This window comes from Hyperoodon ampullatus (assembly GCF_949752795.1).
Source record: "Hyperoodon ampullatus genome assembly, chromosome: 20".
NCBI lineage: Eukaryota > Metazoa > Chordata > Mammalia > Artiodactyla > Ziphiidae > Hyperoodon > Hyperoodon ampullatus.
Window position 1 is genome coordinate 5410888 of NC_136933.1, and position 25381 is coordinate 5436268.

Consider the following 25381-nt stretch of genomic DNA (forward strand, 5'->3'; position numbering starts at 1 on the left):
ATATGGAATATAATTCCCTGTGCTTTACAGTAGGACCTTGTTGTTTATCCTTCTTATATATAATAATTTGCATCTGCTAATCTCAAACTCCCAATCCTTCCCTTCCCCACCCCTAGGACCACTTTAAAATTTCACATCTCCTCTCATTATTTTATCCTCCTTAGGAATCATGACTAACATATGATGTATTTTACTTATTTATCTTAATTATTATCAGCTTCCCCAGCTAGGATATAAACTCCATGACAGGGCTTGTCACCTGGGTTGTTTCCTGCACTATCCCCAATGCAGAGATGACACTCCATAAATACTTGTTGAAAAATCTCTAATGAATGGGATTAGTAATGCATCAGGAATCATATTCCATGTCTGTAAATATCTTCTATCATGACTTTAATAGCTTTGCTTTCACTTAATAACTTTGTATTCCATCACACCCTTATATAAACATGCCACAGTTTATTAAACATTAGTTCAATAACAAATATACCACCATTTGTTCAAAAATTGTCCTCTTAATTTCAGTATATAAATTTTTGCATTTAGCTATTATAATCAGTGCTTTAGCAAATAACCTTGTATGTATTCACTCAGACTCTCATGATTTCCTTAGGATAAATTTCCAGAAAAGAAATTTCTGGTCAAGAAGAATATGTCATTAAGATTTTTAATGTTGAACTGTTTTTTTTATTTTATGCTTAAAAAGTTTAATCCATCCTAAGATTATATGAATATTTCTGTATATTTCTTCTCATTTTATGGCTTTATTATTTTTCCCAAATTATTATTCAATCTTCCAATTCCATTTATTTAATAATGTCACTTTTCTCACTGACTTGAAATTTCCCCTTATTTTATCCTAATTTGAATTTATTCTTTAGTTGTTTCTGCATTTATTTTGTTTCGTTAGCCTTTCTGTAACAGAAACCCACCTTAAAAACTCGTAGAGTTTTATGTTTTTCATATTTGAAGCTAGATCACTCCTAATTTTTAACGTTCAAAATTGTCTAAGCTTTCTACTGGTTTTCTCTTGCAGAAGAAATTCAGATTTCTTTTTCCCCAACGTCCAGTGGTTAAACTTGTGTTGAATTTGTAAATTAATCTGAGAAGAAATAACTTCTCTTGGTGTCCAACTTGCTAAGTGTCTAATTCCTTTCTTAGAGCCATGATGAAACGTGGCTTGATGGGCACAGCTCCTGGCCCATCCCTAATTTCTGCAAGATCTTCAACTACAGTTAAGCCTTGCTTTCTGAGTAGCATCTTTTCTTATCCTTGCTGGTTTTCTAACAGTAGGAGTGGCTGCCTCAGTTTAAAGCTGTGAGTCCCAAGATTCTGAGCCCCTGCAGCTGTCCCTGCCTCTGTCCCTATAGCTCATCTTTTTGGCTGCTGGGATGGGAAGCTACACCCACCAATATATAATGGATTAGTCACGTTTCCTTACCCAGCTGATAATTATGAATGAGTGTCACACAATGGATGCAGATAAGTGACAACTAGTAAATGATTTGTCAGTTCAAGAAACCATATGATAAAGTATAGCGGTTCAGTTTTTGTTGTGGTTGGTACAGGTCTGAATTTTGGGGAAGGACAGTGAGATGTAGACAGTATATTTTTATCTTTTGTTTTATGGAACTCATGAGATGTGACCGTGGGTAGGTGTATAATAAAAACAGTAGCTTAGGGCTTCCCTGGTGGCGCAGTGGTTGAGAGTCCGCCTGCCGATGCAGGGGACATGGGTTCGTGCCCCGGTCCGGGAAGATCCCACATGCCGCGGAGTGGCTGGGCCCGTGAGCCATGGCCACTGAGCCTGCGCGTCTGGAGCCTGTGCTCCGCGACAGGAGAGGCCACAACAGTGAGAAGCCCGCGTACCACCAAAAAAATAATAATAATAAATAAAAACAGTAGCTTATTCTTAAATATAGCCTTGTTCTGGGTCAGGCCCCATTTTAAGTACTTTGCGCCTACAAATTCATTTAATCCTCACTACTGCCCTACGAGGGAAATTCTATTATTATTCCAGTTTCACAGCTTATCTCAGTTGAACTCCTTATGCCTTATGGCAAGTGGAAATTCAGTTTAAGTCCTGGTATCAGGTGGTCTGTCAAGTTAATTTTTAGTGTGCATTTCATCTCTTTCACTCTTCGTTAGTATTTTAGAGTTATACTCAGGGAGACACTTAGGGCTGCTAGCCAGGTGCATTTTAAACTGGAATCCATCTTTTCAAACCATTCATTAGAAATAAAACACAGATACAAAATTCTGCCAAAAAAAAAAAAAGATGTTTCACTTAATGAATTTTCAGGCAAACACCCTGTAACCACGACCCAGGTCACTCATCCCAGGAGAACCTCAATTTGCTCCTTCCCTATCTTTTTCTTTTTTTTCTTTTTTTGCGGTACGCGGGCCTGTCACTGTTGTGGCCTCTCCTGTTGTGGAGCACAGGCTCCGGACGCGCAGGCTCAGCGGCCATGGCTCACGGGCCCAGCCGCTCCGTGGCATGTGGGATCTTCCCGGACCGGGGCATGAACCCGTGTCCTCTGCATCGGCAGGCAGACTCTCAACCACTGCGCCACCAGGGAAGCCCCATGGTCATCTTTGATGGCTTTCTTGTTATCTAGTATGGCAAGATAGTCCAGGCTCATCTTGTCCACTTCCTGGAATCAGCTTCTTTTCTCCCAAAAGACTGAGTTTCTTTTAGTGGGAATGGTATTTCAAGATTGCTAGGATTCTGAGTGCTAGGGATATTGTACTGGGTTTGTGATTGTTTCTAGGTCTGTTCAGTGGATAGAACTAAGAAAGATGTGTGTTTCCACAAGACCTCACCAGTAAAGACTGATTCTTCCAATTCAGTCCTGATTTCAGCATTTGTACTCACCCTCCTCTATTCTTCTGTTTACGTTTTCTTCTGTTTACCTTTCTTCTTGATTCCCAGAGACACAGGAAATGACAAAATTTGAATGTCCCATGATTATTCATTTACTCTCTCCAATATCATAGACATAACATGCTGCAAATAACCATACTATTACTACATCACTAATATATTAACTGATAAATATTTTCTGCAGCACATATTCTCCCCAGTTTAAATAGTTATAATATATCCACAGTATCTGAGCATATAGACACTGCATACTATACTTTCTCCCTATTAACCCCCTTTTGTCTTAATTTCATAAGTAACCATATATACTACACAACCACTAGTCTTCTATTGATGTCTCTCTAGTCATTTCAGCATATACAGTAGGAAAGGCTCATGAGAACAAAGTTACCTGAGTTCATCCCTGTTAGCACTTTGGACCCTTTCTATTGAAATGTCAGGTTTGCTGGATATAAAAAAAAAATTGGGCTCACCTTTTTTTCTTGAGAATGTAAAATATGTTAGTCCATTTATTTTTGGAATAAAACACTGAAGTTGAAAAGTCTGATCATGATCTAATATTGTTTTCCTTATAAATAAGTCATTTTCTTAGAGGCTCAAATACTTTTTAAAAATGTTACTCTCAAGTTCAGTAGTTTTCCTGGAATATATTTTAGTATTGGCTGCTCTGAATTGACATTCAGAGTATGCTCTTTTAATATATATTATTTAATTTTAATTTTAGAAAATACCAACATTTGCTTTCTTTTATTTCACTTTCTTTTCCAAGGTCTCTTATTATTCATATATTGGATCATCCTTGTCTTTCTTCAATTTGTCACTTACTATTGAATCTCTTTATATCTCTACTTCCTTAGGATTTTAAATGTTTTCCTTAATTTTACCTTCTATTTTTCTTAGAGAATTATTCGTTGTGTTTATTCATCTTCTGTTTCTTCTAGTTTAATCTTCATTTCTCAAGTGATTTATTCATTTCCACTTATTTTTGTAGTTCTTACACCTAATTTGTGAATTTTCTCATTTTTATGTTGTCCTTTCATGCCTTGTATCATTTTCTTAAAGTGTCTTAGTTTGCTTTGAAATAGAAGGTTACCATTTTGATTTGTTTTGAAAGCATTTGTTTCTGATATGTTTTCATTTTCTGTAAGCTTGCTATTTTGCTCCTTTTGAAAATAACTCTTATGGAATATGATTTTCATAGTTTTCTCTTGCTTATTATCATGTATTTGTCTCTTGAACTTTTAGAAGGAGGTGTGATTCAAGGTTGCTTTTCTAACTTAACAGAGCTCCTTTCTTTTTACATTTTTGGCATGAGCATGTTTGTGTTTAGTGTTTAAAAATACGGTAGCTTGTTTACTGAATATTATTGACTCTGTTTCACTCCTGCATGTTTGTCTGAACCTCTCTTTTCTTTGTCTCCATTGTCCTTGTTCTGATCGATTTTTAAAATTTTTTAATTTTATATTGGACTGTAGTTAATTTACAGTGTTGTGTACAGCAAAGTGATTCAGTTATACATATAAATATATGTTCTTTTTCAATTTTTTTTCCCCATTTAGGTTATTACAGAATGTTGAGCAGAGTTCCCTGTGCTATACAATAGGTCCTTGTTGGTTATCTATTTTCAAAACAGTAGTGTGGGGCTTCCCTGGTGGCACAGTGGTTGAGAGTCTGCCTGCTGATGCAGGGGACACGGGTTCGTGCCCCGGTCCGGGAAGATCCCACATGCCGTGGAGTGGCTGGACCTGTGAGCCATGGCCGCTGAGCCTGCGCGTCCCGGGCCTGTGCTCCGCAACGGGAGAGGCCACAACAGTGAGAGGCCCGCGTACCGCAAAAAAAATAATAATAATAAAAAATATATAGTAGTGTGTATATGGCAACCCCAAGATTTTGATTCTGTCTTCAGCAGTGTCTTTTCAGTATAAAGTTCTGTCCCGGTAAGAATTCTGATGCATTGCCTTGAAAGTTCCAAGGGGCAAGACTGGCTTGCCTCTCCTGACCTTACATAGACCCTTGTACCTACCTGCTGTCAGGATGGAGCAGGCCCTCCTAATTGCAGCTGCTGTTCTCACATGCATCTGCCATGCTTTCTCTTGAGGACTTACTGGCAGCTGAGGGCCCTCCTGCTCTGAGGTCCATCAGGTGCCCCATGCCTTCACTCTGTTTTCCTGCACAGAGACTTACACCTACAGGCCTTCTAGATCTTGTTGTTTATTTTTATTCACTTGTATTTTGAAGTTCCTGGGACTACCTTGTCATTTAGTTTTGTTAGAAGTATTGTCTTTGGTTTTTTTTTTTTTGTTTGGCTTTTGAGTTCTGTGTTTATTTGGGGATTTAGAGAAAATTTAAAACTGTACCACTGTTGCCAGCATCTTCTCAGAATCTTCATTTTATTTTGTGTGCATGTATTTTTTCATTCATCAGCAGATGTTTATTGAATGGACTATAGCAGGCCCTCTTATAGACACTGGGGGTAGAGCTGTGAATAAAACAGAGTTCCTGGCCTCAAGAAGCATACATTACAACGATAGAAGACAGGGATTAAACATGAACCCCCGTAAATAAGTGAGAAAAAGTCAGGTATAAATAAATGCCATGATAAAGATAAAATAAGATAATATGCATCCATCCCCCAGTCTATTTGAATATGTATGTATATATGAATAATATAATTATAATATTATAATTATGTTATATATGTATATACATAAATATGTGTATATACACATATGTGTGTGTGTGTGTGTGTGTGTATATATATATATATATATATATATATATATATAAACTTTGAAAAGTACTTTCCAAACAAAACATGTTTCCATATATTGTATTCTTTTATCCTGACTTTTACCTCATGAAGAGACAGACAGGGCAGATTTTATTTCATACATAACAGGGGAGAAATTTCAGACTCAATAATTATGTGACATCTCGAACATTTAAAGCCAGGACTTAAACCAGCATCTTTTGAATGCAGATCTGCTCCTCTTTAATTCAGTATTCTGTGTTTTTTTCAGGATGTCACACAAAAACACCATGCTGGGCACTGGGGATGATACCTTTTTAGACCAAAGAATGAACGATTCAGTAGAGATAGTGAGATATTTGCTTTGTGGTGTTAAGTGTGTGGGGAGAGACCTAAATGAAGTTATACAGCAGTGAGGGAAGCATGAGATCCTTTGGTGGTGGGCTGACTTGGGGAAGCCTTGATGAGGGACATGGTAGCTGAGTGACCCTTGTATGTAGAGAGACTGGGGAAATTCTAGGTGGAAGGAGCCATGTGAACAAGGACATGCAGGAATGTACTCAGGGTGGTTGTAGGGTGGGGGGGTTATTCCTCCATTTAAGCTGCCGTGTTCCGGGCACTCTGCTGGGGCAGAGACAGAAAGATGGACAAGATAGGGGCTTCCTCTTCTGGGGAGTCTGCTGTTCTCCAACCTGATACAGAAATGGGACCAAAAGCACTGGATCCTCACTCACCTGCAGCATCCGACAAGGGCAGGCGGCCAGGCTATGAAGAGCAGAGACATTGAGAACTGGGAGTTCAGGCCATCTCCTGGCAGGTTCCTTTGTGTTCCTGACCTTGAAAAAATCAGTTTGCCTGGGGCACATTATGTGTGAAAAGCAGTGGAAAAGTGTGTTGAGAGTTACGTGGTAGCAGGCTTTAAATGTCATGATAAGGAATTTATTTTTAGGTAGTAAAGGACCCTTGAAAGCTTTTGATGAGACAACTGACCTAAGATGCCAGTGCCATATCATGGAGATAGCACTGCCTTGAATTCAGTGAGTCAAGGATTCAAAAATCAGTTCCCCCACGTTCTAAACATATGACACATTGGAGAATTTATGTAAACACTCTGGTTTCACTTTCCTGATCTGTGAAAATGGGAATTCATTTATTTATTTATTCACTGAGTCCTTCATTCATTTATTCATTCATTTTTTAGTTCAACTAGTATTTAACAATTACTCATTATGATCTAGGACTATGCCATCCAACCCGGTAGCCACTGGCCCATGGAGCCACTGGACACCTGAAGTACGGGTAACCTGAATTGAGATGTGCTGTAAATGTAAACACCAGATTTCAAAGTTTTGGTAGGAGAATAAGAATATAAAATGGCTCCTTAATAATCTACGTTGAATATATGTGGAAAGGAAACTAGTTTGAATATACTGGGCTCAATAAAGTATGTATTTAAAAATTCATTTCACAGATTCTTTTAATTCTTTTAATATAACTATTAAAAATTTTAAAGTGGCCATATTTGTGGCTTGTCGTACAGACTCTAGGCCAGTGCTGCTGCTCTGGATACTGGGCACACAGGATTGAATAATTTAGTGGTAGGGGACAGGTAAGAAATAAGTTGATTTAAATAGCTAAACCGTATAATTTTAGAATGTGAAGTTCTATGAAGAGTATAAAAGAGAGGCATGCAGTGGAGAAGGACTCAGGCTTGAATGGTGGGAGTGATCAGAGAAAAGACTCTACAAGTGGATTGAGAGACAGAGAGAAACAGTTTGGGGGTGTAATTGGAGGACAAGTCGACAGGATGTGCTGATGGCTTGTGTTTGGGGGATGAGGCAAAAGGGAAGACAGAGATAAATCCTAAGCCTGTTTTAGACTTATTATGAAAACTAAGTGTGGGAAAATACATAAGGGCCTCCTATGGCTCAGAAAAGGCAGCTGTGTGGGTACGTGGGGGCTGGGAGTTTGGATGGTAAAGGTGAATAGGGCTGTCTGAAGGAGGGCCTCTCTGGCATGGGTGGCATTCAAATTTTAAGGCCACCTCAGCTCTGTCCAGTCTTCAAGTGGTGTCTCAGACAGGACATACAGCTTTCCCTTTGGAAGGTTCTAGATTTTCAGAGCTTTTAGCCCTTGGTCTCCCCCTCTTCCCTCCTGCCTCTCCCACCGCCTTTGTTCTCTGTGGCACATCTATTCAATGGTGACAGTTTTGTTTGCCCCTTCTCTTTGTTAGTGGGGCTTATCTGACTTATGTGCTTGTCCTGTCTCAGGGGCTCTGGCTAATTTCTCCCTTTGGGGGTCTCGTAAGTACTGTTACCATCTGTTTAAATATTTCTTCAGTGACTGCAGAAACAAACCAGTGCCTTCCAAACACCAAAGGCACACAGACAATTCTGCATCTCTCCCGGGGAGACATCTTCTTTCTCTCTTTCCTTTAGTGTCAAAAGGACCACTTTCCCCAATCCTATGGAAATGGAGGGATGGTTTCCATCCAAAGGACGGGTTGTGTATCTCTGTAGTCAACTCTGGGACACGAGGCTCATGCCAGCTTTCTTGCAGACACTGTAGCTTCCTCTTGAGATATCTGGTCACCATCCACTTTCCTGGCCAGCAGGACACATCCTTGTTGTGTGGGCAAACTCCCATGATAACATACCATTGCCACTATGTCCATTTCAGTATTGAGTATGAACTCCATGCCCACTGACCTTTTCCTGAGACACAGCAATAATGCTGGGAAGAGAGCAGGGGAGAGATGATTTTATGCGGAAAACAGATGTACATGACCAAGTTAGAACTGGTTCATGGATGGCCACTTCACATCATTCATTCAGCAACTATTTATTCCATGTTTATTGAGTCTCTTCTATGTAATTAGACCCACAGCAGGCTCTGGAGATGGGGTGGGGTGGGGAGGGAGGATCACTCCTATAGTTCTTGCCTTAAAGATGGTTTTGGAGAGATGATCCTAATAAAAAAATGGACATGGGGCTTCCCTGGTGGCCCAGTGGTTGAGAGTCCGCCTGCCGATGCAGGGGACACGGGTTCATGCCCTGGTCCGGGAAGATCCCACGTGCCGCGGAGCGGCTGGGCCCGTGAGCCATGGCCGCTGAGCCTGCGCATCTGGAGCCTGTGCTCCGCAACGGGAGAAGCCACAACGGTGAGAGGCCCGTGTACCACAAAAAAAAAAAGAAAAAAAAATGCAGATGAAACAATTAAAGAAATATACCTAATCAAAACTTAAGGTACAGATATTCAGGACGGGGAGAGATCAGCCATGAAGAAGTAGCTGAAGTTCACAGGAGTCCTGGAGAAAATGGACCGGCATCTGGGTGTGATTTGAATAGCCTGGGAGGAGAGAAGACAGCGTGACCTAAATGGAGGGGGACAGGATGCATGAGAGAGAACAGTGGGAGAAAGATTGCTCAGGGCCCTGCTGTCAGTCAGGAAGCATCTTCTAGGTCTTTTGGTCCCAATAAAGTAGGAGAGAAGGAGAAAGAACATTCTTTCTTGCTTACTGCCTCTTTTCAAAGTTAAATACAGATGATAAGCAACGACATGCATAACTCTGGAAATAGGTGCATTTATTGGACATTTCCTCTTACTGCATGGTATGTGCTGGGAGATACAGTTATTTCTGGCTCTAGCAGGGGGTGTCAGGTTGCTCTTGCCTTTGGGTGTAGGTTAATAGCAGCTGCAGTTAGAGTTCCATGGTAGCCACGAAATGTCTAGCTAAAATGGACACCAGTGATCAGAATTCCAAGGACTTCCAGCTAGTTCTGAGACATATACTACAAGGCAGACCACACGAACAAAATATTTTTTATTTTTCCCTTTCTCAGTGGATTTGCCTCCAAGCCGAAGATGCCCAGAAAAGAAAAGTTATGCTTCAAATGTAGTATTCCTTTGGGCTTTTGGAATACTTAAATGCATCTATTAGGCTTTTTTTCCTTTAACAGTTTTATTGAGATATAATTCAGATATCTTAACAATTCACCTATTTAAAGTGTACAATTCAAGGGTTTTTAGTGCATTCACAGAGTTGTGGAACTATTACCATAGTAAACCATAGAATATTATCCTCACCAGAAAGAAACCTTGTACCCATTAGGAGTTGCTCCCATTTCCCCTCACTCTCTCTCCCCTTTTCCTACTGTGTGGCAATCACTAAGCTACTTTCTGTTTTTATAGATTTTCCTATTCTGAAAATTTCATACAAATGGAATCATACAATATACGGTCTTTTGTGACTGCCTTCTTTGACTTAGCGTAGTGTTTTCAAGGTTCATCTGGGCCATAGCATGTATCAGTACTTTATTCTTTTTATTGCTGATAATGGGCCATTGTATGGATTATGGCACATTTTATTTACCAGTTCTTCAGGTGATGGGCATGTGGGTTATTTCCACTTCTGGGCTATTATGAAGTATACTGTTATGAATATTTATGTACATGTTTTTATGTGGACATATATTTTTATTTCTCTTGAATGAAATATACATTCAATTCTCATTTTTCATGTAGTTATGTTCTGTAAAGTTACCAGCTCTGAGTTAGCAAATGCTGAGCCATTACTTCTAGGGGAAATACAGGGTTAAGTTCCTGCAAGCCGCTGGTCCCAAGACTTTTGTCAATCTATCAATACATAACCTCGTTTTATGTGTTTCTCTTTAAAGATGCCTTATTTAATATACATTTCTTACAAATAATTGATAATACATAGTTCTTTTTATGATAAAATTAGCTGAGGGACGTTTAATATTTTCCTGACTCTGGGTAATGTGATACATTTCATTGACTTTTAGCCTCACAACAATGCTGTCCATTATGCTTTTTTATCGGCTGTTATCTTGTGAATCCACACATTTAGCCACTTTTCCAGATTTTCCACACCTTCATCATGCACTGCAGATATGACTTTAGCACTTTCTGGATAACATAAGGATCAGTGAATTTTCTCTTCCTTATTCCAGATGTAAAGTATTGTTTATGGATTAACACCAAACTCAAACAGCCAACATCACTATGAGTCACTCCTGAATGAAGCTGATCTAACACGTGTATTTCTTCTGTGGTTGAGAACACTGTCCAGCCCTTCAGCATTACTCTTGGGGATCATTAGAAGCGGTGAAATCACCAAGTAAAAGCACAAAGATGCAAAAAAAATGTGGAACTGAATGGGCCATAAAAAGAACACTTGTTTACAGCATGAGAGGTGAAACAAGAAGGCAGCGTTGCCTTGTTCAAGCTCAGCTGGGAACGTGTGTGTCAGGTGACTCATTTTTTGCCACTGTGCACGAGTCTGCGAATTACCACAATAGCACCACAAGTGTGGATTTGGGGGTTACAAATAAATATTTGCAAGTAGGTAAATTTGCAAATGCAGGTTCCCCCCACTATCTGAAAATAGAGCGTTCCTATGAAACCTTTCGTAAGCTGAAATGGCGTAAAGCGAAGAAGCGATTGCCTTAGGACACACCTTGCTAACGGAGGCACAGATGCTCACAGGGTGTGCAAAGCTATGGCAGCTTGATGCTGAGATGCTGTGTAGTTCCTGGGGAGGGAGCCTGTGGTGCTCCTCTGGCTGCTGCGGCTGTGTGCTGCCCCTGTAACAGCTCAGTGCAAAACAAAAGCTCAATGCTGTTTTCACTTTTCTCCCCAAAAGTCAAAATCCTCTTGGGATTTCTTTCAGTTAGTGAAACAGGTACTAATTGGAGATCTTCCTGTGAAAGCGAACTTCCGAAAAGCGGGGGATACCTGTACGTGCCTGTAAATGAGGAGGACTGATTGTATCTAGAACCGGAATTGCTGGGTTGTACGGTAGCTCCACGTTTCAACTTTTGAGGAGCTGCCAGATGGTTTTCCAATGTGGGGCGGTGACATTTTACACTCTTTCCAGCAGTATATGAGGGTCCCTAATTCTCCACATCCTTGCTCGTGCCTTTTATTACCTATCTTTTAAACTCTAGCCAGCCTAGTGGTTATGAAGTGGTATCCCACGGTGGTTTATTTGCATTTTCCTGATAGTGATTCAAGCATCTTTTCATGTTCTTATTGGCCATTTGTATATCTTCTTTGTAAAATTGTCTATTCAGATCCTTTGCCCAATTTTTTCCTTTCAGTTTTATTATGAGATAATTGACATACAGAACCGTATAAGGTTAAGGCGTACAGCATAATGATTTGACTTACATGCATCATGAAATGATGACCACAGTAAGTTTAATGAACATCATCCATTTCATATAGATACAAAATCAAAGAAATAGAACAGATATTTCTTGTGATGAGAACTCAGGATTTACTCTTTTAATCACTTTCATTATACCATACACCGGTGTTAATTATATTAATCGTGTTGTACCTTATACCCATAGTACTTATTTAGCTTATCACTGGAAGTTTGTACCTTTTGACCTCCTTTGTCACCATACAAAGATATCACATTATTATTAATTTTCCCCCACTACACATTTTATCCCCTGACTCATTTATTTTGTAACTGGACGTTTGTACCCCTTAATTTCTTTCATCTATTTCACTCATCCCCCTACCTCCCTGCCCTCTGGCAACCACCTGTTTGTTCTCTGTACTTATGACTCTGTTTCTATTTTGTTATATTTGTTCACTTGTTTTGTTTTTGTTCATTTGTCTTATTTCTTTGATTCAACATATAAGTAAAATCATACTGCATTTGTCTTCGTCTGACTTTATCATATAGCATACCTTCTAGTTCTATCCATGTTGTCACAAATGGCAAAATTTCATTTTTTATGACCAACATTCCATTATGTGTGTGTGTGTGTGTGTACATATGTATATATATATATATATATATATATATATATATATATATATATATAAATGTCTTCTTTATCCATCCATTCATCTGTTGATGGGTACTTAGGTTTCTTCCATATCTTGGCTATTGTAAATAATGCTGCAATGAACATAGGGGTGCATGTATTTTTTCAAATTAGTGCTTTTGTTTTCTTTGGAAACCCAGAAATGGAATTGCTGGATCATATGGTAGTTGTATTTTTAATTTTTTGAGGAACCTCAGTACTGTTTTTCATAGTGGCTGCACCAATTTACACTCCCAACAACAGTGCACAAGGTTCCCTTTTCTCTACTTTCTTGCGAACACTTGTTATTTATTTTCTTTTTGAAAGTAGCCATTCTGACAGGTGTGAGGTGATATCTCCTTGTGGTTTTGATTTGTATTTCTCTGATGATCAGTGATGCTGAGCAGCTTTTCATCTGTTTGTTGGACATCTGTATGTCTTCTTTGGGAAAAAATGTCTCTTCAACTCCTGTGCTCATTTTTTAATCAGTTTTATTTTTTAATTGTGAGTTGTATGAATTCTTTATATATTTTGGATATTAACCTCTTATCAGATATATGATTTGCAAACATCTTCTCCCACTTGGTAGGTTGTCTTTTTGTTTTGTTGATAGTTTTCTCTGCTGTGCAGAAGTATTTTGCTTGATATAGTCCCATTTGGTTATTTTTGTTTTTTGTTTCCCTTGCCTGAGAATACATATCTAAAAAGAGATTGCTCAGACTGATGTTAAAAAGTATACTGCCTAAGTCTTTTCCTAGGAGTCACTACAGATTCGTTATGTATGCTGTTTGCCTGATATATCTTTTAATTATTTTATTTTATTTTTTAAAACTATGCTCATTTTATTTTATTTTTTGGCCACGCCCTGTGGCATGTGGGATCTTAGTTCCCTGACCAGGGATTGAACCCACGCCCCCCTGCAGTGGAATCATGGTGTCTTAACCACTGGACCACCAAGGAAGTCCCGTCTTTTCATTCTTGTCATTTCACCCATTTGTATCACTGAATCCAAAGTGTGTGTCCTCCAGACAGCATGTAGATTGGTCATGTTTTCTATTTATCCAGTCTTATCATCTCTCTTTAGATTAGACTGTATAATACTGCCACAGTTTAGTGTTATTGTTGCTATAGTTGGATTTATGTTTACCATTTTAGTTTTTATTTTCTGTACGAATTATGTCTTTTTTATTCCCTTATTTCTCCTATACCACTTTCTTTTGCATTAAGAGAATATTTTGTACTATACCACTTTAATTCCTTTAGTGATTTTTCACTGTATTATTCGAAATTATTTATTTAGTGGTTGCTCTAGGGCTTACACATACATCCCAACTTATCAGAATCTACTTAAGATTTATACTGACTTAATTTTAGCCTAATATAGAAATATTACTCTTGTAGAGCAGTCTTCTCTCTTTCCATTTTTTTGTGCTATTATTTATATATATATATATATATATATATATATATATATATATTACATCTATGCATGTCACAAACCCAATGATATATTGCCATAATTACTATTTTATGTAATTTTATATCCTTAAGGAAGCTGAGAAATTAAAGGAGAACAGTATATATTTTAGTGCTTGTTGTATTAACCTTCTTATTCACTCTTTATGGTTCTTAACATTAGTTCCTGTGGATTTGAGTTACAACCTGGTGTCATTTCCTTACTGTATTACAGGTTTGCTCCCACCTACCTCCTTTGTGCTATTATTGTCAAGCACATTATATTTCTATATATTATTGGCCCAACTATACAAATATATACATGTGACTCTATATACTTTTTTTTTTTTTTTTTTTTTGTGGTATGCGGGCCTCTCAATGTTGTGGCCTCTCCCGCTGCGGAGCACAGGCTCCGGACGCGCCCGCTCAGCGGCCATGGCTCAGAGGCCCAGCCGCTCCGTGGCATGTGGGATCCTCCCAGACCGGGGCACAAACCCGTGTCCCCTGCATCGGCAGGCGGACTCTCAACCACTGCGCCACCAGGGAAGCCCCTATATACTTTTTAAATTAGTTAAGAGAAGAAAGAAGACATGCATTTATGTTGTCTTTTATAATTACATAGTTACCTTTACTGGTGCTCTTTGTTTATTGGTTCTTTTTATGAGATTCAACTTTTTGTCTGATGTAATTTGCTTTCAGCCTCAAGAACTTCCTTTAGTATTTCTTATAGTGTGGATCTGCTAGGAAAAAATTCTCTCACTTTTAAAAAATCTATGAATACCTTTATTTAACCTTAAATTTTGAAAAAAAAGTTTTGCTGGATATAAGATTCTTGGTTGATGGATTTTTTTCTTTCAGCCTTTTGAGTATGTCATCCCACTGTCTTCTGACCTTCATTGCTTCTGATGAGAAGTCAACTGTTTATCTTATTTTGGTTCTCTTGTCTGTGATGACCTGTGTTTCTTTGCTGCTTCAAAAATTTCCCCTTGTCTTTGGTTTTCAGTGTTTTTACTATGAAGCATTTGGATGTAGATCATTTTGCACTTATTCTATTTGAGTTTTGTTGAACGTCTTGGATGTGTAGATGAATGTTTTTCTTCAGATTTGGGACGTTTTCAGTCATTATTTTTTTGAATATGTTTTCCTGCTCCTTTCTCTTTCTTTTCTTCTTCTGGTATTACAATTTTAGGCATATGTTGTTGTGCTTAATGGTGTTCCACATTTCTCTGAGTCTCTGTTCAATTTTCTTCATTCTTTTTTTTCTCTCTTTTCTGAATTGCACAGTCTCTATCTTGGTCTATCTTCAAGTTCACTGATTCTTTCTTCTGCAAGCTCAAAACTACTGATGAGCCCCTCCAGTGAATTTTTAATTTCAATTACTGCACTTTTTAACTCCAGAATATCCATTTTATTCTTTTTCATTATTTCTATTTCTTTATTGATATTCTCTACTTAATAGCATATTGGCATCATACATTCCATTATTTAAGCATGATTTCCTTTAATTCTTTGAACACATTTGTAATCATTTTAAGTCTTTGATGTTGCTTTGAAGTCTTTGCCAGATAAACCTAACATCTGGGCCCTCTTTTTTTTTTTTTTCTCTGTATGGGTTACACTTTTCTGGGTTTTTTTTTTTTAATGTTTTTTAATTTTGTTGTTGAAAACTTGATATTTTAGGTAATATATTGTAGCAATTCTGGAAACTTATTCCCCCACCCTCTTGGGTGTGTTTTTGTTCTTGATTGCTTATTTATTTGTCCATTGTCTTTGCTAGATTATTTTAATTATATCTCTTCCTCCCCCATGATATGCAGCCACAAATGTCATTGCTCAGAGGAACAGCCTTAGGAAAGTGCACAGTCATTGTGGGGTGACAGTGTTTTTGCAGGACTCTATTTGACTGTCTCTTTCCCTGATCTTCTCTGTTAAGCTGTCTGCCTCTGCTAGAATCATACCTAGCTCTTAGGCTCTGCTAATTGCTGGACGATTGCTCTTCTGTTTTTGCCAGTGTGCAGTATAAATTCTGATCTGATTAAATTCACTCCTTTTTGTAGCATTAGTTTTTGAGGCAAGTCTTTGAAGTTTTTTTTTTTTTTTTTTTTTTTTTTGCGGTATGCAGGCCTCTCACTGTTGTGGCCTCTCCCGTTGTGGAGCACAGGCTCCGGACGTGCTGGCTCAGCGGCCATGGCTCACAGGCCCAGCTGCTCCACGGCATGTGGGATCCTCCCGGACCAGGGCACGAGCCCAAGTCCCCTGCATCGGCAGGCAGACTCTCAACCACTGCGCCACCAGGGAAGCCCAAGTCTTTGAAGTTTGTTCTCACTCCGGGAAGGCTCTCCTTCGCTGGTTCTTTCTGATAACTAGCTGGGCTGTGGTTTAGCTTATGGGTCTGATGGAGCTCTCAGCTTTCTCTTAATTGCTTACCACCAAAACCTCCATTGTTTTTGAGAGCATCCTTTAGCATAAACCTTCCCACACTATTTCAAACACAGTCAGTTCCTCTGGGGAGAGTTTAGGAGCTCTCTGTTCTTACAGCCGCCCTCTTCCCCCTCTGTTCTTATGGAAAAATCTCTGAGCCACTGCTTTTCTCAGAGTGACAGCTCTGCTTTATTATCTGGGCAGAGATGGCAGCCTCTGGTCTTCTTAGCTTGTTTTCCCTGGCACAGAACCTCTGTCCTCCAAGCAAACTGGGGCATGGCCAATCATGGTTCCAATATTCTTGGCCTGCTATGCCAGGGAAAGAGCTTCTGTCCTATGAATAAGAGTGAGGAAGAGAGTACTTGATCTCTGTCTGGGCTACATTGCCAGGAATTTAGTTTCTACAGCTTGGAGCTAAAGAGGATGTGTTGGTGATCTGTTCTTCCTGATATCTCTTAATGGGGAGCTGATGGGAGAGGGAACACTAATTTCTTGACCACACACAGCAGAGTGGACTTTTTTTTATGTTGAACTGGGGGGTCAGTAGGGAGGGAGAGGTTGTCTCTGAAGTGCCGTAGACTCTCACTCTTCTTACTGAGAGTTAGTATATTTTCTTAAATAGATATATATTTTTTAAGTTGGTGTTTGCTCTTAGGATAATTTTCAGAGACTTCAAAGGTTTTTTTTTTTTTTAAAAAGAATTTTCACTGGTTATGGTTATTTTGCCAGGGAACAAATTCACAGGATTCCTCACTCTGATATTCTGAAATAAAAGTCTCTCTCTCAGGCTTTTTACACTCACTTAAAGTAAAGGAGAATGAAGACAGTTATTTGAATTAAGTAAAAAAAGAAAAAAAATACAAAAAAAGAAAACAGAATTTTGGGACTAGATTTCTGGCCTAGTCAGCCAGCGTTTTTTCACCTAGATGGAATTCCTCTGAAACGTTCTTAACTTTGCAGAGTGCTTTGACGAGGCAGCCTTAGGACCCTCCACAAACTTCTTTTTCTTTCAGCCATATGGACACTGCATTGAAAAAGTCCCACTGAATGTTTACCTCCAGTTTGAAACCCATATTTTAAGACAATCTTGGATTCCCCTTAATTTACTTGGTAGTTTGGGGCCATTCTCAATTCTTTAAGCCAGAAACCTTAAATGTGTTCATTGAGGTCAGTTCATCAACTTTTATGGAATTTCTCCCCTGAGCCATAGAAGAGCAGGGCTCTGGGGGGCAGTAGGAGACTCCAGGAACAATGCTATGATCTGTAGTTGCAAGGAGCTATGAATTTAGGATGTAGATAGCCAGGAACACACAATTAAATTCCGGCAGTTTCCGGGCTTCCCTGGTGGCGCAGTGGTTGAGAGTCCGCCTGCCGATGCAGGGGACATGGGTTTGTGCCCTGGTCTGGGAGGATCCCACGTGCCGCGGAGCGGCTGGGCCCGTGGGCCATGGCCGCTGAGCCTGCGTGTCCGGAGCCTGTGCTCCGCAGTGGGAGAGGCCACAGTGGTGAGAAGCCTGCGAACTGCAGAAAAAAAAAAAAAAAATTCCGGCAGTTTCCAGGCCCTTGGTTAATATTGAGATTCTTTCTGGGTAGTTGCATCTCCACCAGGCTGATTAGAGGAATCAGAGATGGTGGCATCATGTGAGTTACACTGACCTCTTTAGTAAAATATCCTATAAAAGATGTCCTATGGGCCTCAAAATCTGCCTAACTTCTCAGGGCATCCCAGCCCCTCTCTTGTCAGACAGCTAAACTTTCTTCGACCCTCTTCTGCAATGATGGCATAATTACATCCCATGATATATTTTTGCATAACAATTGGTTCTCTGCTTCTATTATTCTTTGACTCTTCTATATCAGGGGTCCACGGTACCGGTCCATGGCCTGTTAGAAATGGTGCCGCACAGCAGGAGGTGAGCAGCGGTTGAGCCAGCGAAGCTCCATCTGTATTTACAGCCGCTCCCCATCGCTTGCATTACTGCCTGAGCTCCGCCTCCTGTCAGATCAGCGGCGGCATCAGATTCTCATAGGAGCGCGAACCCTACTGTGAAATGTGCATGCGAGGGATCTAGGTTGCGCGCTCCTTATGAGAATCTAATGCCTGATGATCTGAGGAGGAGCTGAGGCGGTGATGCTAGCGCTGGGGAGTGGCTGAAAATACAGATTATCATTAGCAGAGAGGTTTGACAGCACAGAGATCATCATAAATCAATTGCTTGCAGACTCATACCAAAACCCTGTCAGTGAGTGGTAAGTGAAAACAAGCTCAGGGCTCCCACTGATTCTACATTCTGGGGAATTGTATAATTATTTCATTATATACTACAATGTAATAATAATAGAAATAAACTGCACAATAAATGCAATGCCCTTGAACCATCCCACAACCATCCCCCCCCCACAACCCCGGTCCATGGAAAAATTGTCTTCCATGAAACCAGTCCTTGGTGCCAAAAAGGTTGGGGACCGCTGTTCTATATTGTGATGTGAATGAGATTGCCCAGAAGAGCAGAAATCTAAGAATATATATTAAAACCATGATGAAACAAACATAAATTTTCGGAAAATGTTGCCCTAGTTGAACCCTCAAGTTAGTTTATAAATTGTTCAAAATTCTGGTTCTTTTTCTGGCCAGTTTCCTGTTAGTCTGAGAGATTTGGGCTGCCCATAGACCTCCTTGCATTGCCTGTCTCCTCTTTTGACTTTTTATGGCATGCAATTTACTAAACTCACAAAGCAACCCTCAACTCCTCCATTCATTCAGTAAATATCTGTAGGTCCCACTGTGTGGCAAGCATTGTGCTAAAAGCTGTGGCCTCAGTATCCATTTCCTTGACCTTAGCAATGTCCTTCTTCCTCACAAGGGGAACAAATATGAAAACAAATATCATGACTCAGTGCTCTATTATAAGAGAAGTATGTACAGGACACACAGAGGGCCCTAAGATCAGTGCCCACTTCTGCAGGGCAGTAGAGGGAGACAGAAGAAGCTTCATCTCAAGAAGTGATGGTTAACCTGGGCCATGAAAACAGGTTCTGGAAAGAGAAGATTAGACAAGAAATGATGAGGAAGGACATTCCAGGCACAAGAAAGGCTTGAAGATGAAAATCCACAGAAATAGGCTCATTTACATTGCTAGTCTTTTTACCTTACACTTGGGAGAGCGTGGGTCCAATAGGAGACTATATGTCTTTGATTACAATATGTTCCTTTCATTCTATACCTGCCTTCTCCAATTCTCCTGGCCCCAACCTCCTTAATAACAAGGAGGAGGGTTATATTCATCTAACACAGCATCTCACACATTTAGGAGGTCCTTAAAAATGTGTTGGGTGAATGAATACCATAAACCCACTGGTCAGTATCCAGTTTAAGGGCTGTCCGTTGCCCTGGAAACTAGTTCTGAATAGACTTCATATAAAGACAGCAACCACTTTCCGTAGAAATGTCTCCACCTTAGAACTCCAGGGAGAGACGGGCAGGCTGGGCCGGCAATTTTGCTCGAAAGAGGCAGGAGGGATGCACATGATCTAAATAGGTGTAGGTTGTGAGTTAAGCTTTGGCTTATGACCTTCTGCCTAATTTTAAGAAAAAAATTAGGTGCTTTGACCCATATTATGCATAAGTAGGTGAAAACGGGTAATTCAAGCAACCACTTTCACCTTGACAACCTTCCTTTCTCCCCGCCGCCCCCCGCCAAATGTAGGACAGATATCCTCTCACACAGAGTGGGAAAGTGCCCGTGTGTGTCTCTCAGTCCTCCCGAGCTGTCCGCTCCTCATTTATCGGGCTCAAAGCCTTCAGTAACTCCCTGATTTGTATTTCCCGGTATTCCTAGCTCTACCCCATACATAGATCTGGGGCATCTCCTGGGCTTGGCTGGTGAGGTCGATGCAGGGAAGCCAACTCTTCTCGTATTTCCTGCCTGGTCCAGTCAGCTCCACAGTAGACCAGACAAAGGGGTACAAGTATTTATGACTTCATTTTGGTTTTTAATTTTTTTTATTTTTTTAAATTAAAAAAATTTTTTTTTGGCTGTGCCACAAGGCATACAGAATCTTAGTTCCCCGACCAGGGATTGAACCCGCACCCCCTGCAGTAGAATCTCAGAGCCTTAACCACTGGACCGCCAGGGAATTCCCTTTTTGGTTTTTTTATTGAGGAGAAAACCTCGGCTTGAAACCCTCAGCAAGGGTACACTCGGTGAGTCCAGCCTCGATGTCTACCCAGACGTCCTGCCCTGAGGTTTGTGCCTCTCTAGGAGACCCCTTTCGGGAAGCCCCTCCCCTCTCCATAGAATCCACCTCCTTTCACCGACCCCCACTCCAGCCCCTAGCAGTACATTTCTTTCAATCTCACTCATTAGCTGTGGTAAGGGGGCTGGGGAGATGCTAAGACTTAAATGCTAAGGTCAAGAGAATAAATGGCTGTAGGTGGGACTCCAAATCTCAGAGACTCTTACGGCGTCTCTCCCTTTCCCTGATCCCCGAACTGCAGGCCAGCCTCCTGGTACATTCACACACACAACCACACACTCACACACACACAACCACACACTCACACACAACCACACACTCACACACACACACAACCACACCCACCCACCCACCCACTCACACACAACCACACCCACACACTCACACACACACACACACACACACACACACACACACACACACACACACCCCGCTCCTCCCAAGATCGACTGCCAATTGTCAGCCATATTACCAACGAATGCCTTAAGAAGGAAGGAGTTAGTTTTCTAACTGCCACATAATTTGCAAGGCAACACTCTCCAGCAGTCTGGACAGCTTATCATTATGCAGAAAAATACAGAATTCCCTTTCTCAGTCCCATCCCCACCCTCATCCTTGTCCCCATGCTATTTTATTAAAAAAATTTTTTTACTGGAGTATAGTTGCTTTACAATGTTGTGTTAGTTTCTACTGTACAGCAAAGTGAATCAGCGATATGTATACATATATGCCCTCTTTTTTGGATTTCCTTCCCATTTAGGTCACCACAGAGCATTGAGTAGAGTTCCCTGTGCTATACAGTATGTTCTTGTTAGTTACCTATTTTATACATAGTATCAATAGTGTATATATGTCAATCCCTGTCTCCCAATTCATCCCACCCCGCCTTCCCCCCTTGGTAGCCATACGTTTGTTCTCTACGTCTGTGTCTCTATTTCTGCTTTGCAAATAAGATCATCTCTACCATTTTTCTAAATTCCACACGTATGCGTTAATATACGATATTTGTTTTTCTTTTTCTGACTTACTTCACTTCTGTGTGACAGTCTCTAGGTCCATCCATGTCTCTACAAATGACCCAATTTCATTCCTTTTTATTTTAAATTGCACTCTTTGGGCCTGCCGGGAATAGGAGAAGGGGCTATTGTGGGGCCAGATACTCAACCAAGGCTGCTGTTTTAATAAAGAGATGCTTTGCTTCTGCCGTTCCATTAAGGAATAGATTAACTCCTTATCTGAGTGCCTTCTTTACCCTCAATTTCTAACTAGGCAGGAGGGGATCCCATGGATTAATCTTCCCCTCACAGAATATAGGTAATTGATGAACTGTGAGCACAATAGCCAGGTCACATGGTCTGACAAAGGATTTATTTTCTCCAAATCATTATTCATTTTCGTGAAGTCTTACAAAGGAATAAAAATCAAGCTGGATTTAAGTATTTTGTGCAGCAGTTAATGAATCCCCTGTCCTGAAGAAAAGGAAAATGACACAAACTCTCTTGGAAAATTCAGCCAGCATCGTCACCATAGCTTTATGATATAGACTCAAGTTAATTATGAAAAACATTCAATTCCTTAAAGAAATCTTTAAAAAAATCTTGAACATGGGACCACATATCCTGGTGAGACCAAAGTGGGTCAAAGGCAGAGCTGAATGCCAAATGATAATTTTTGCTAAATAATTCAGGCCATGTGAACTCTGATATTCTACTTACTTTGATGCATATAATGGAGGAAGTGAGAGACCCTCTTCCTCCCGGTGCCAGATCCAATGTGTTGACACCTATTGTGGGCCTTGGTTTTCTGCCGGTAGTTCATATCCACCCCTTTGTCCAGTGTTCCCAGTGCCTGGCAGTAGTGGTCCCTATTAAATATAGGTTGAAGTTAGTAACTGAGAAAGTTTTGATGATGATTATCCTGGAGAAGAAAAGAGAGATTGCAGAGCAAAGACAATACAGACATTTCAAGAAGAAAGTCTATGGTAGGTTTCACGTGCAACAGAACGGAACGGGACAAAAACATCAGAGGCCTTGGGGCTCTCTCTAATGTTCTTTTCATCTCTCTCCCTCACAGGGAAGTGATGCCGACATGGTGGATAAAAACAAGTGCTGCACCCTCTGTAACATGTCCTTCACCTCCGCGGTGGTGGCTGACTCCCATTATCAAGGCAAAATCCATGCCAAAAGGTTAAAACTGTTGCTAGGAGAGAAAACCCCATTAACGACCACAGGTAGGTGTCTGAACAGTGATGGCGGGGAGACACTGAAATCCAGTGCCCGTCCCGTTCATCAGGCTCCCTCTTCATGGGTGGCTGCCAGGATGAGAGTGGCTGAGAGGAAAACCTAAAGGGATGAGCAGGTAGCCCAGCGGAACCTGTGCTGTCATAAGACTGTTAAATCCAAGTGCTGGTTCTCTCAACCTGGCCCCTTCAGATTCGTAATTCGGCAGTTTGCATCTTCTGGATGGCTGTTTCCATCCTGCAAGATGTTGTCTGTCATATTTATCGTATATTATGTAAGATAATCTATCTATTATGTAAGGAACACTGTCCTTTCTAGTTTTGGTCTGTAATCAGGAGGGGTGATGGATAGTGTATTGTATACATATTGCTTCCCTGCTTACTCCTGGAGAATGTTTTTGTCTTCATGGGGATACGGAGGAGGAAAATGGGAGTCTTTAAAAACACTTTCGGGCTTCCCTGGTGGCGCAGTGGTTAAGAACCCGCCTGCCGATTCAGGGGACACGGGTTCATGCCCCGGGAGGATCCCACATGCTGCGGAGCGGCTGGGCCCGTGAGCCATGGCCACTGAGCCTGCGCGTCCGGAGCCTGTGCTCCACAATGGGAGAGGCCACAGCAGTGAGAGGCCCGCGTACTGCAAAAAAAAAACAAACAAAAAAAACCACTTTCATGTGCTGACACCCGAGGTGCACCCACCCCCTCCCCCCAGATGACATTTCAGTCATCTTTGTAGGGAATCTTGTGATTCAAGCCTATTAACTTTCACAATAAAAATCTTAAACATTGGGCTTCCCTGGTGGCGCAGTGGTTGAGAGTCCACCTGCCGATGCAGGGGACACGGGTTCGTGCCCCGGTCCGGGAAGATCCCACGTGCCGCGGAGCGCCTGGGCCTGTGAGCCATGGCCGCTGAGCCTGCGTGTCCGGAACCTGTGCTCCGCAACGGGAGAGGCCACAACAGTGAGAGGCCCGCGTACCCCCCCCCAAAAAAAGCTTAAACATTGATAACAGATCATTTGACCCTCTAGTTCTTCAGAAGTAACCCCCCAAAAAATTCTTCAGAAGTCTATTAAGTCATAGAACTAAATTACTACTGTTATCATTTAATCAAGATAGATTATTTGGACAAGATTTACATTGTGGCACAGATGTTACTAGACTAGGTGATAATCCCAAGAAGTTGAGGGTATATGTCATGATGTTGACTTTTTCAGTGCAATTACAAGGTAGCAGTGCATTGTATCTGGCTGCCTAATGCATCATGCATAAATCGTGGGTGTAATTATTTTTTCAGTGGTATTCTTGAAATTGAAGAGCGTCTAAAACAATACTTGGCTTTTATCCTCACTGGTGTTTTTCTTAAGAAAAATATCTACTTTTACCTGGAGACGAGCAAGGAATCTTTTCACTGGATTTTTCTACTTAGTTGAACTAAAGACTATTGTTTTTGTCAAGGTGGCTATGACATTCAGATAGAGGATGGCGTTGCAAAACACATTGAATTTGGAGACAACCTCAGCTTGATTTAGGCACATTCTGTGTGTTGACATTTGATAAGCAGGCATTTGGTCGAAACTCTTGATTTTTGCCCTCTAAAAGGTTGGATATCACCTTGTAACCTACTCCCTCTCAAACCTCTTAAAATAGACACCTCAAGGAAACAACCACTGGAAAGTTTTTACCTGTTCTCCACGAATGTGTAACCGGCCCATTTATTCTCTCTGCCTAAGCTTAGTATTGCTGTTAAAATTAATTTTGGAGGTGGTGATGGACGAGAAGAGGCTATATCTTTGTTTATCACATTAATTAGCAAATGGGAGTTATTATTTCTGTAAAAAAAATCACCACCAGGCAAAAAAAAAAAGTTCTTTGTGAATTTCAATACATCCTTAAGATAACCAAGCATCAGTTTGTTTTTCTGAGTTATCCTGAGCTGTTAGTTGCCATCAATATATTCCAAAGGAAAAGAATCTAAAATACTTGAACTGCAGTGTTTCCTTAATGACTTAGTCTTGGTGTCCACGGAGCTGGCCCAGTCCTCACTGTGACAGGCATCAAGTTGCTGGGTGGGTGAGGAGGGAATGGGGGTGGGCAGGAGGAAGGTAGCACTAACAGCTCGTGGCTTGGGCTATGGAAACAGATGCTGGTTGTCTTTTCCCAGCATCTCCCTTTCTGTACCTTAATCTCTCATTCATTCTCCTCCAAAGCTGCTTTGAGCAGAAAGGATCTTAGAACATGGTAACTTCAGACAGGACTGGAGAGCCTGGGAAGCTACATTGGTCCCTGGGCTGGTGCTGTTGTCAAGCCAGCTGCGGGCAGGGAGCAAAGGAAGCAATGTGTCCTCCTACAGGGAGGTGAGTCATTAGGTCCAAGTGTAAGCAGAGGGTAGGCATTATGTCCTGAGGCACAGGACAGGGGTGGAGGGCCTGATAGGAGGGTGGAATCCAGCAACGGACATTCTGGGTACCGAGATCATGCTGAGACTCAAGCAGGGTACCAGCATCAAGAAAAGTCAGGCATGTGGTAGCAGGGTG

General features: G+C 40.8%; 1 protein-coding gene across 1 annotated transcript in view; it reads left to right on the forward strand.

Moving 5' to 3' along the window:
• The window catches only part of ZMAT4 (zinc finger matrin-type 4), a gene marked incomplete at both ends in the record, with an annotated part of 203552 nt that overhangs the window by 83806 nt on the left and 94365 nt on the right, over positions 1 to 25381 (forward strand). Inside the window, one exon of the mRNA XM_079726554.1 lies at positions 22685 to 22841. Within this exon, the coding sequence (XP_079582680.1) occupies positions 22685 to 22841 (157 nt within the window). The remainder of the gene's footprint in view (positions 1 to 22684; positions 22842 to 25381) is intronic.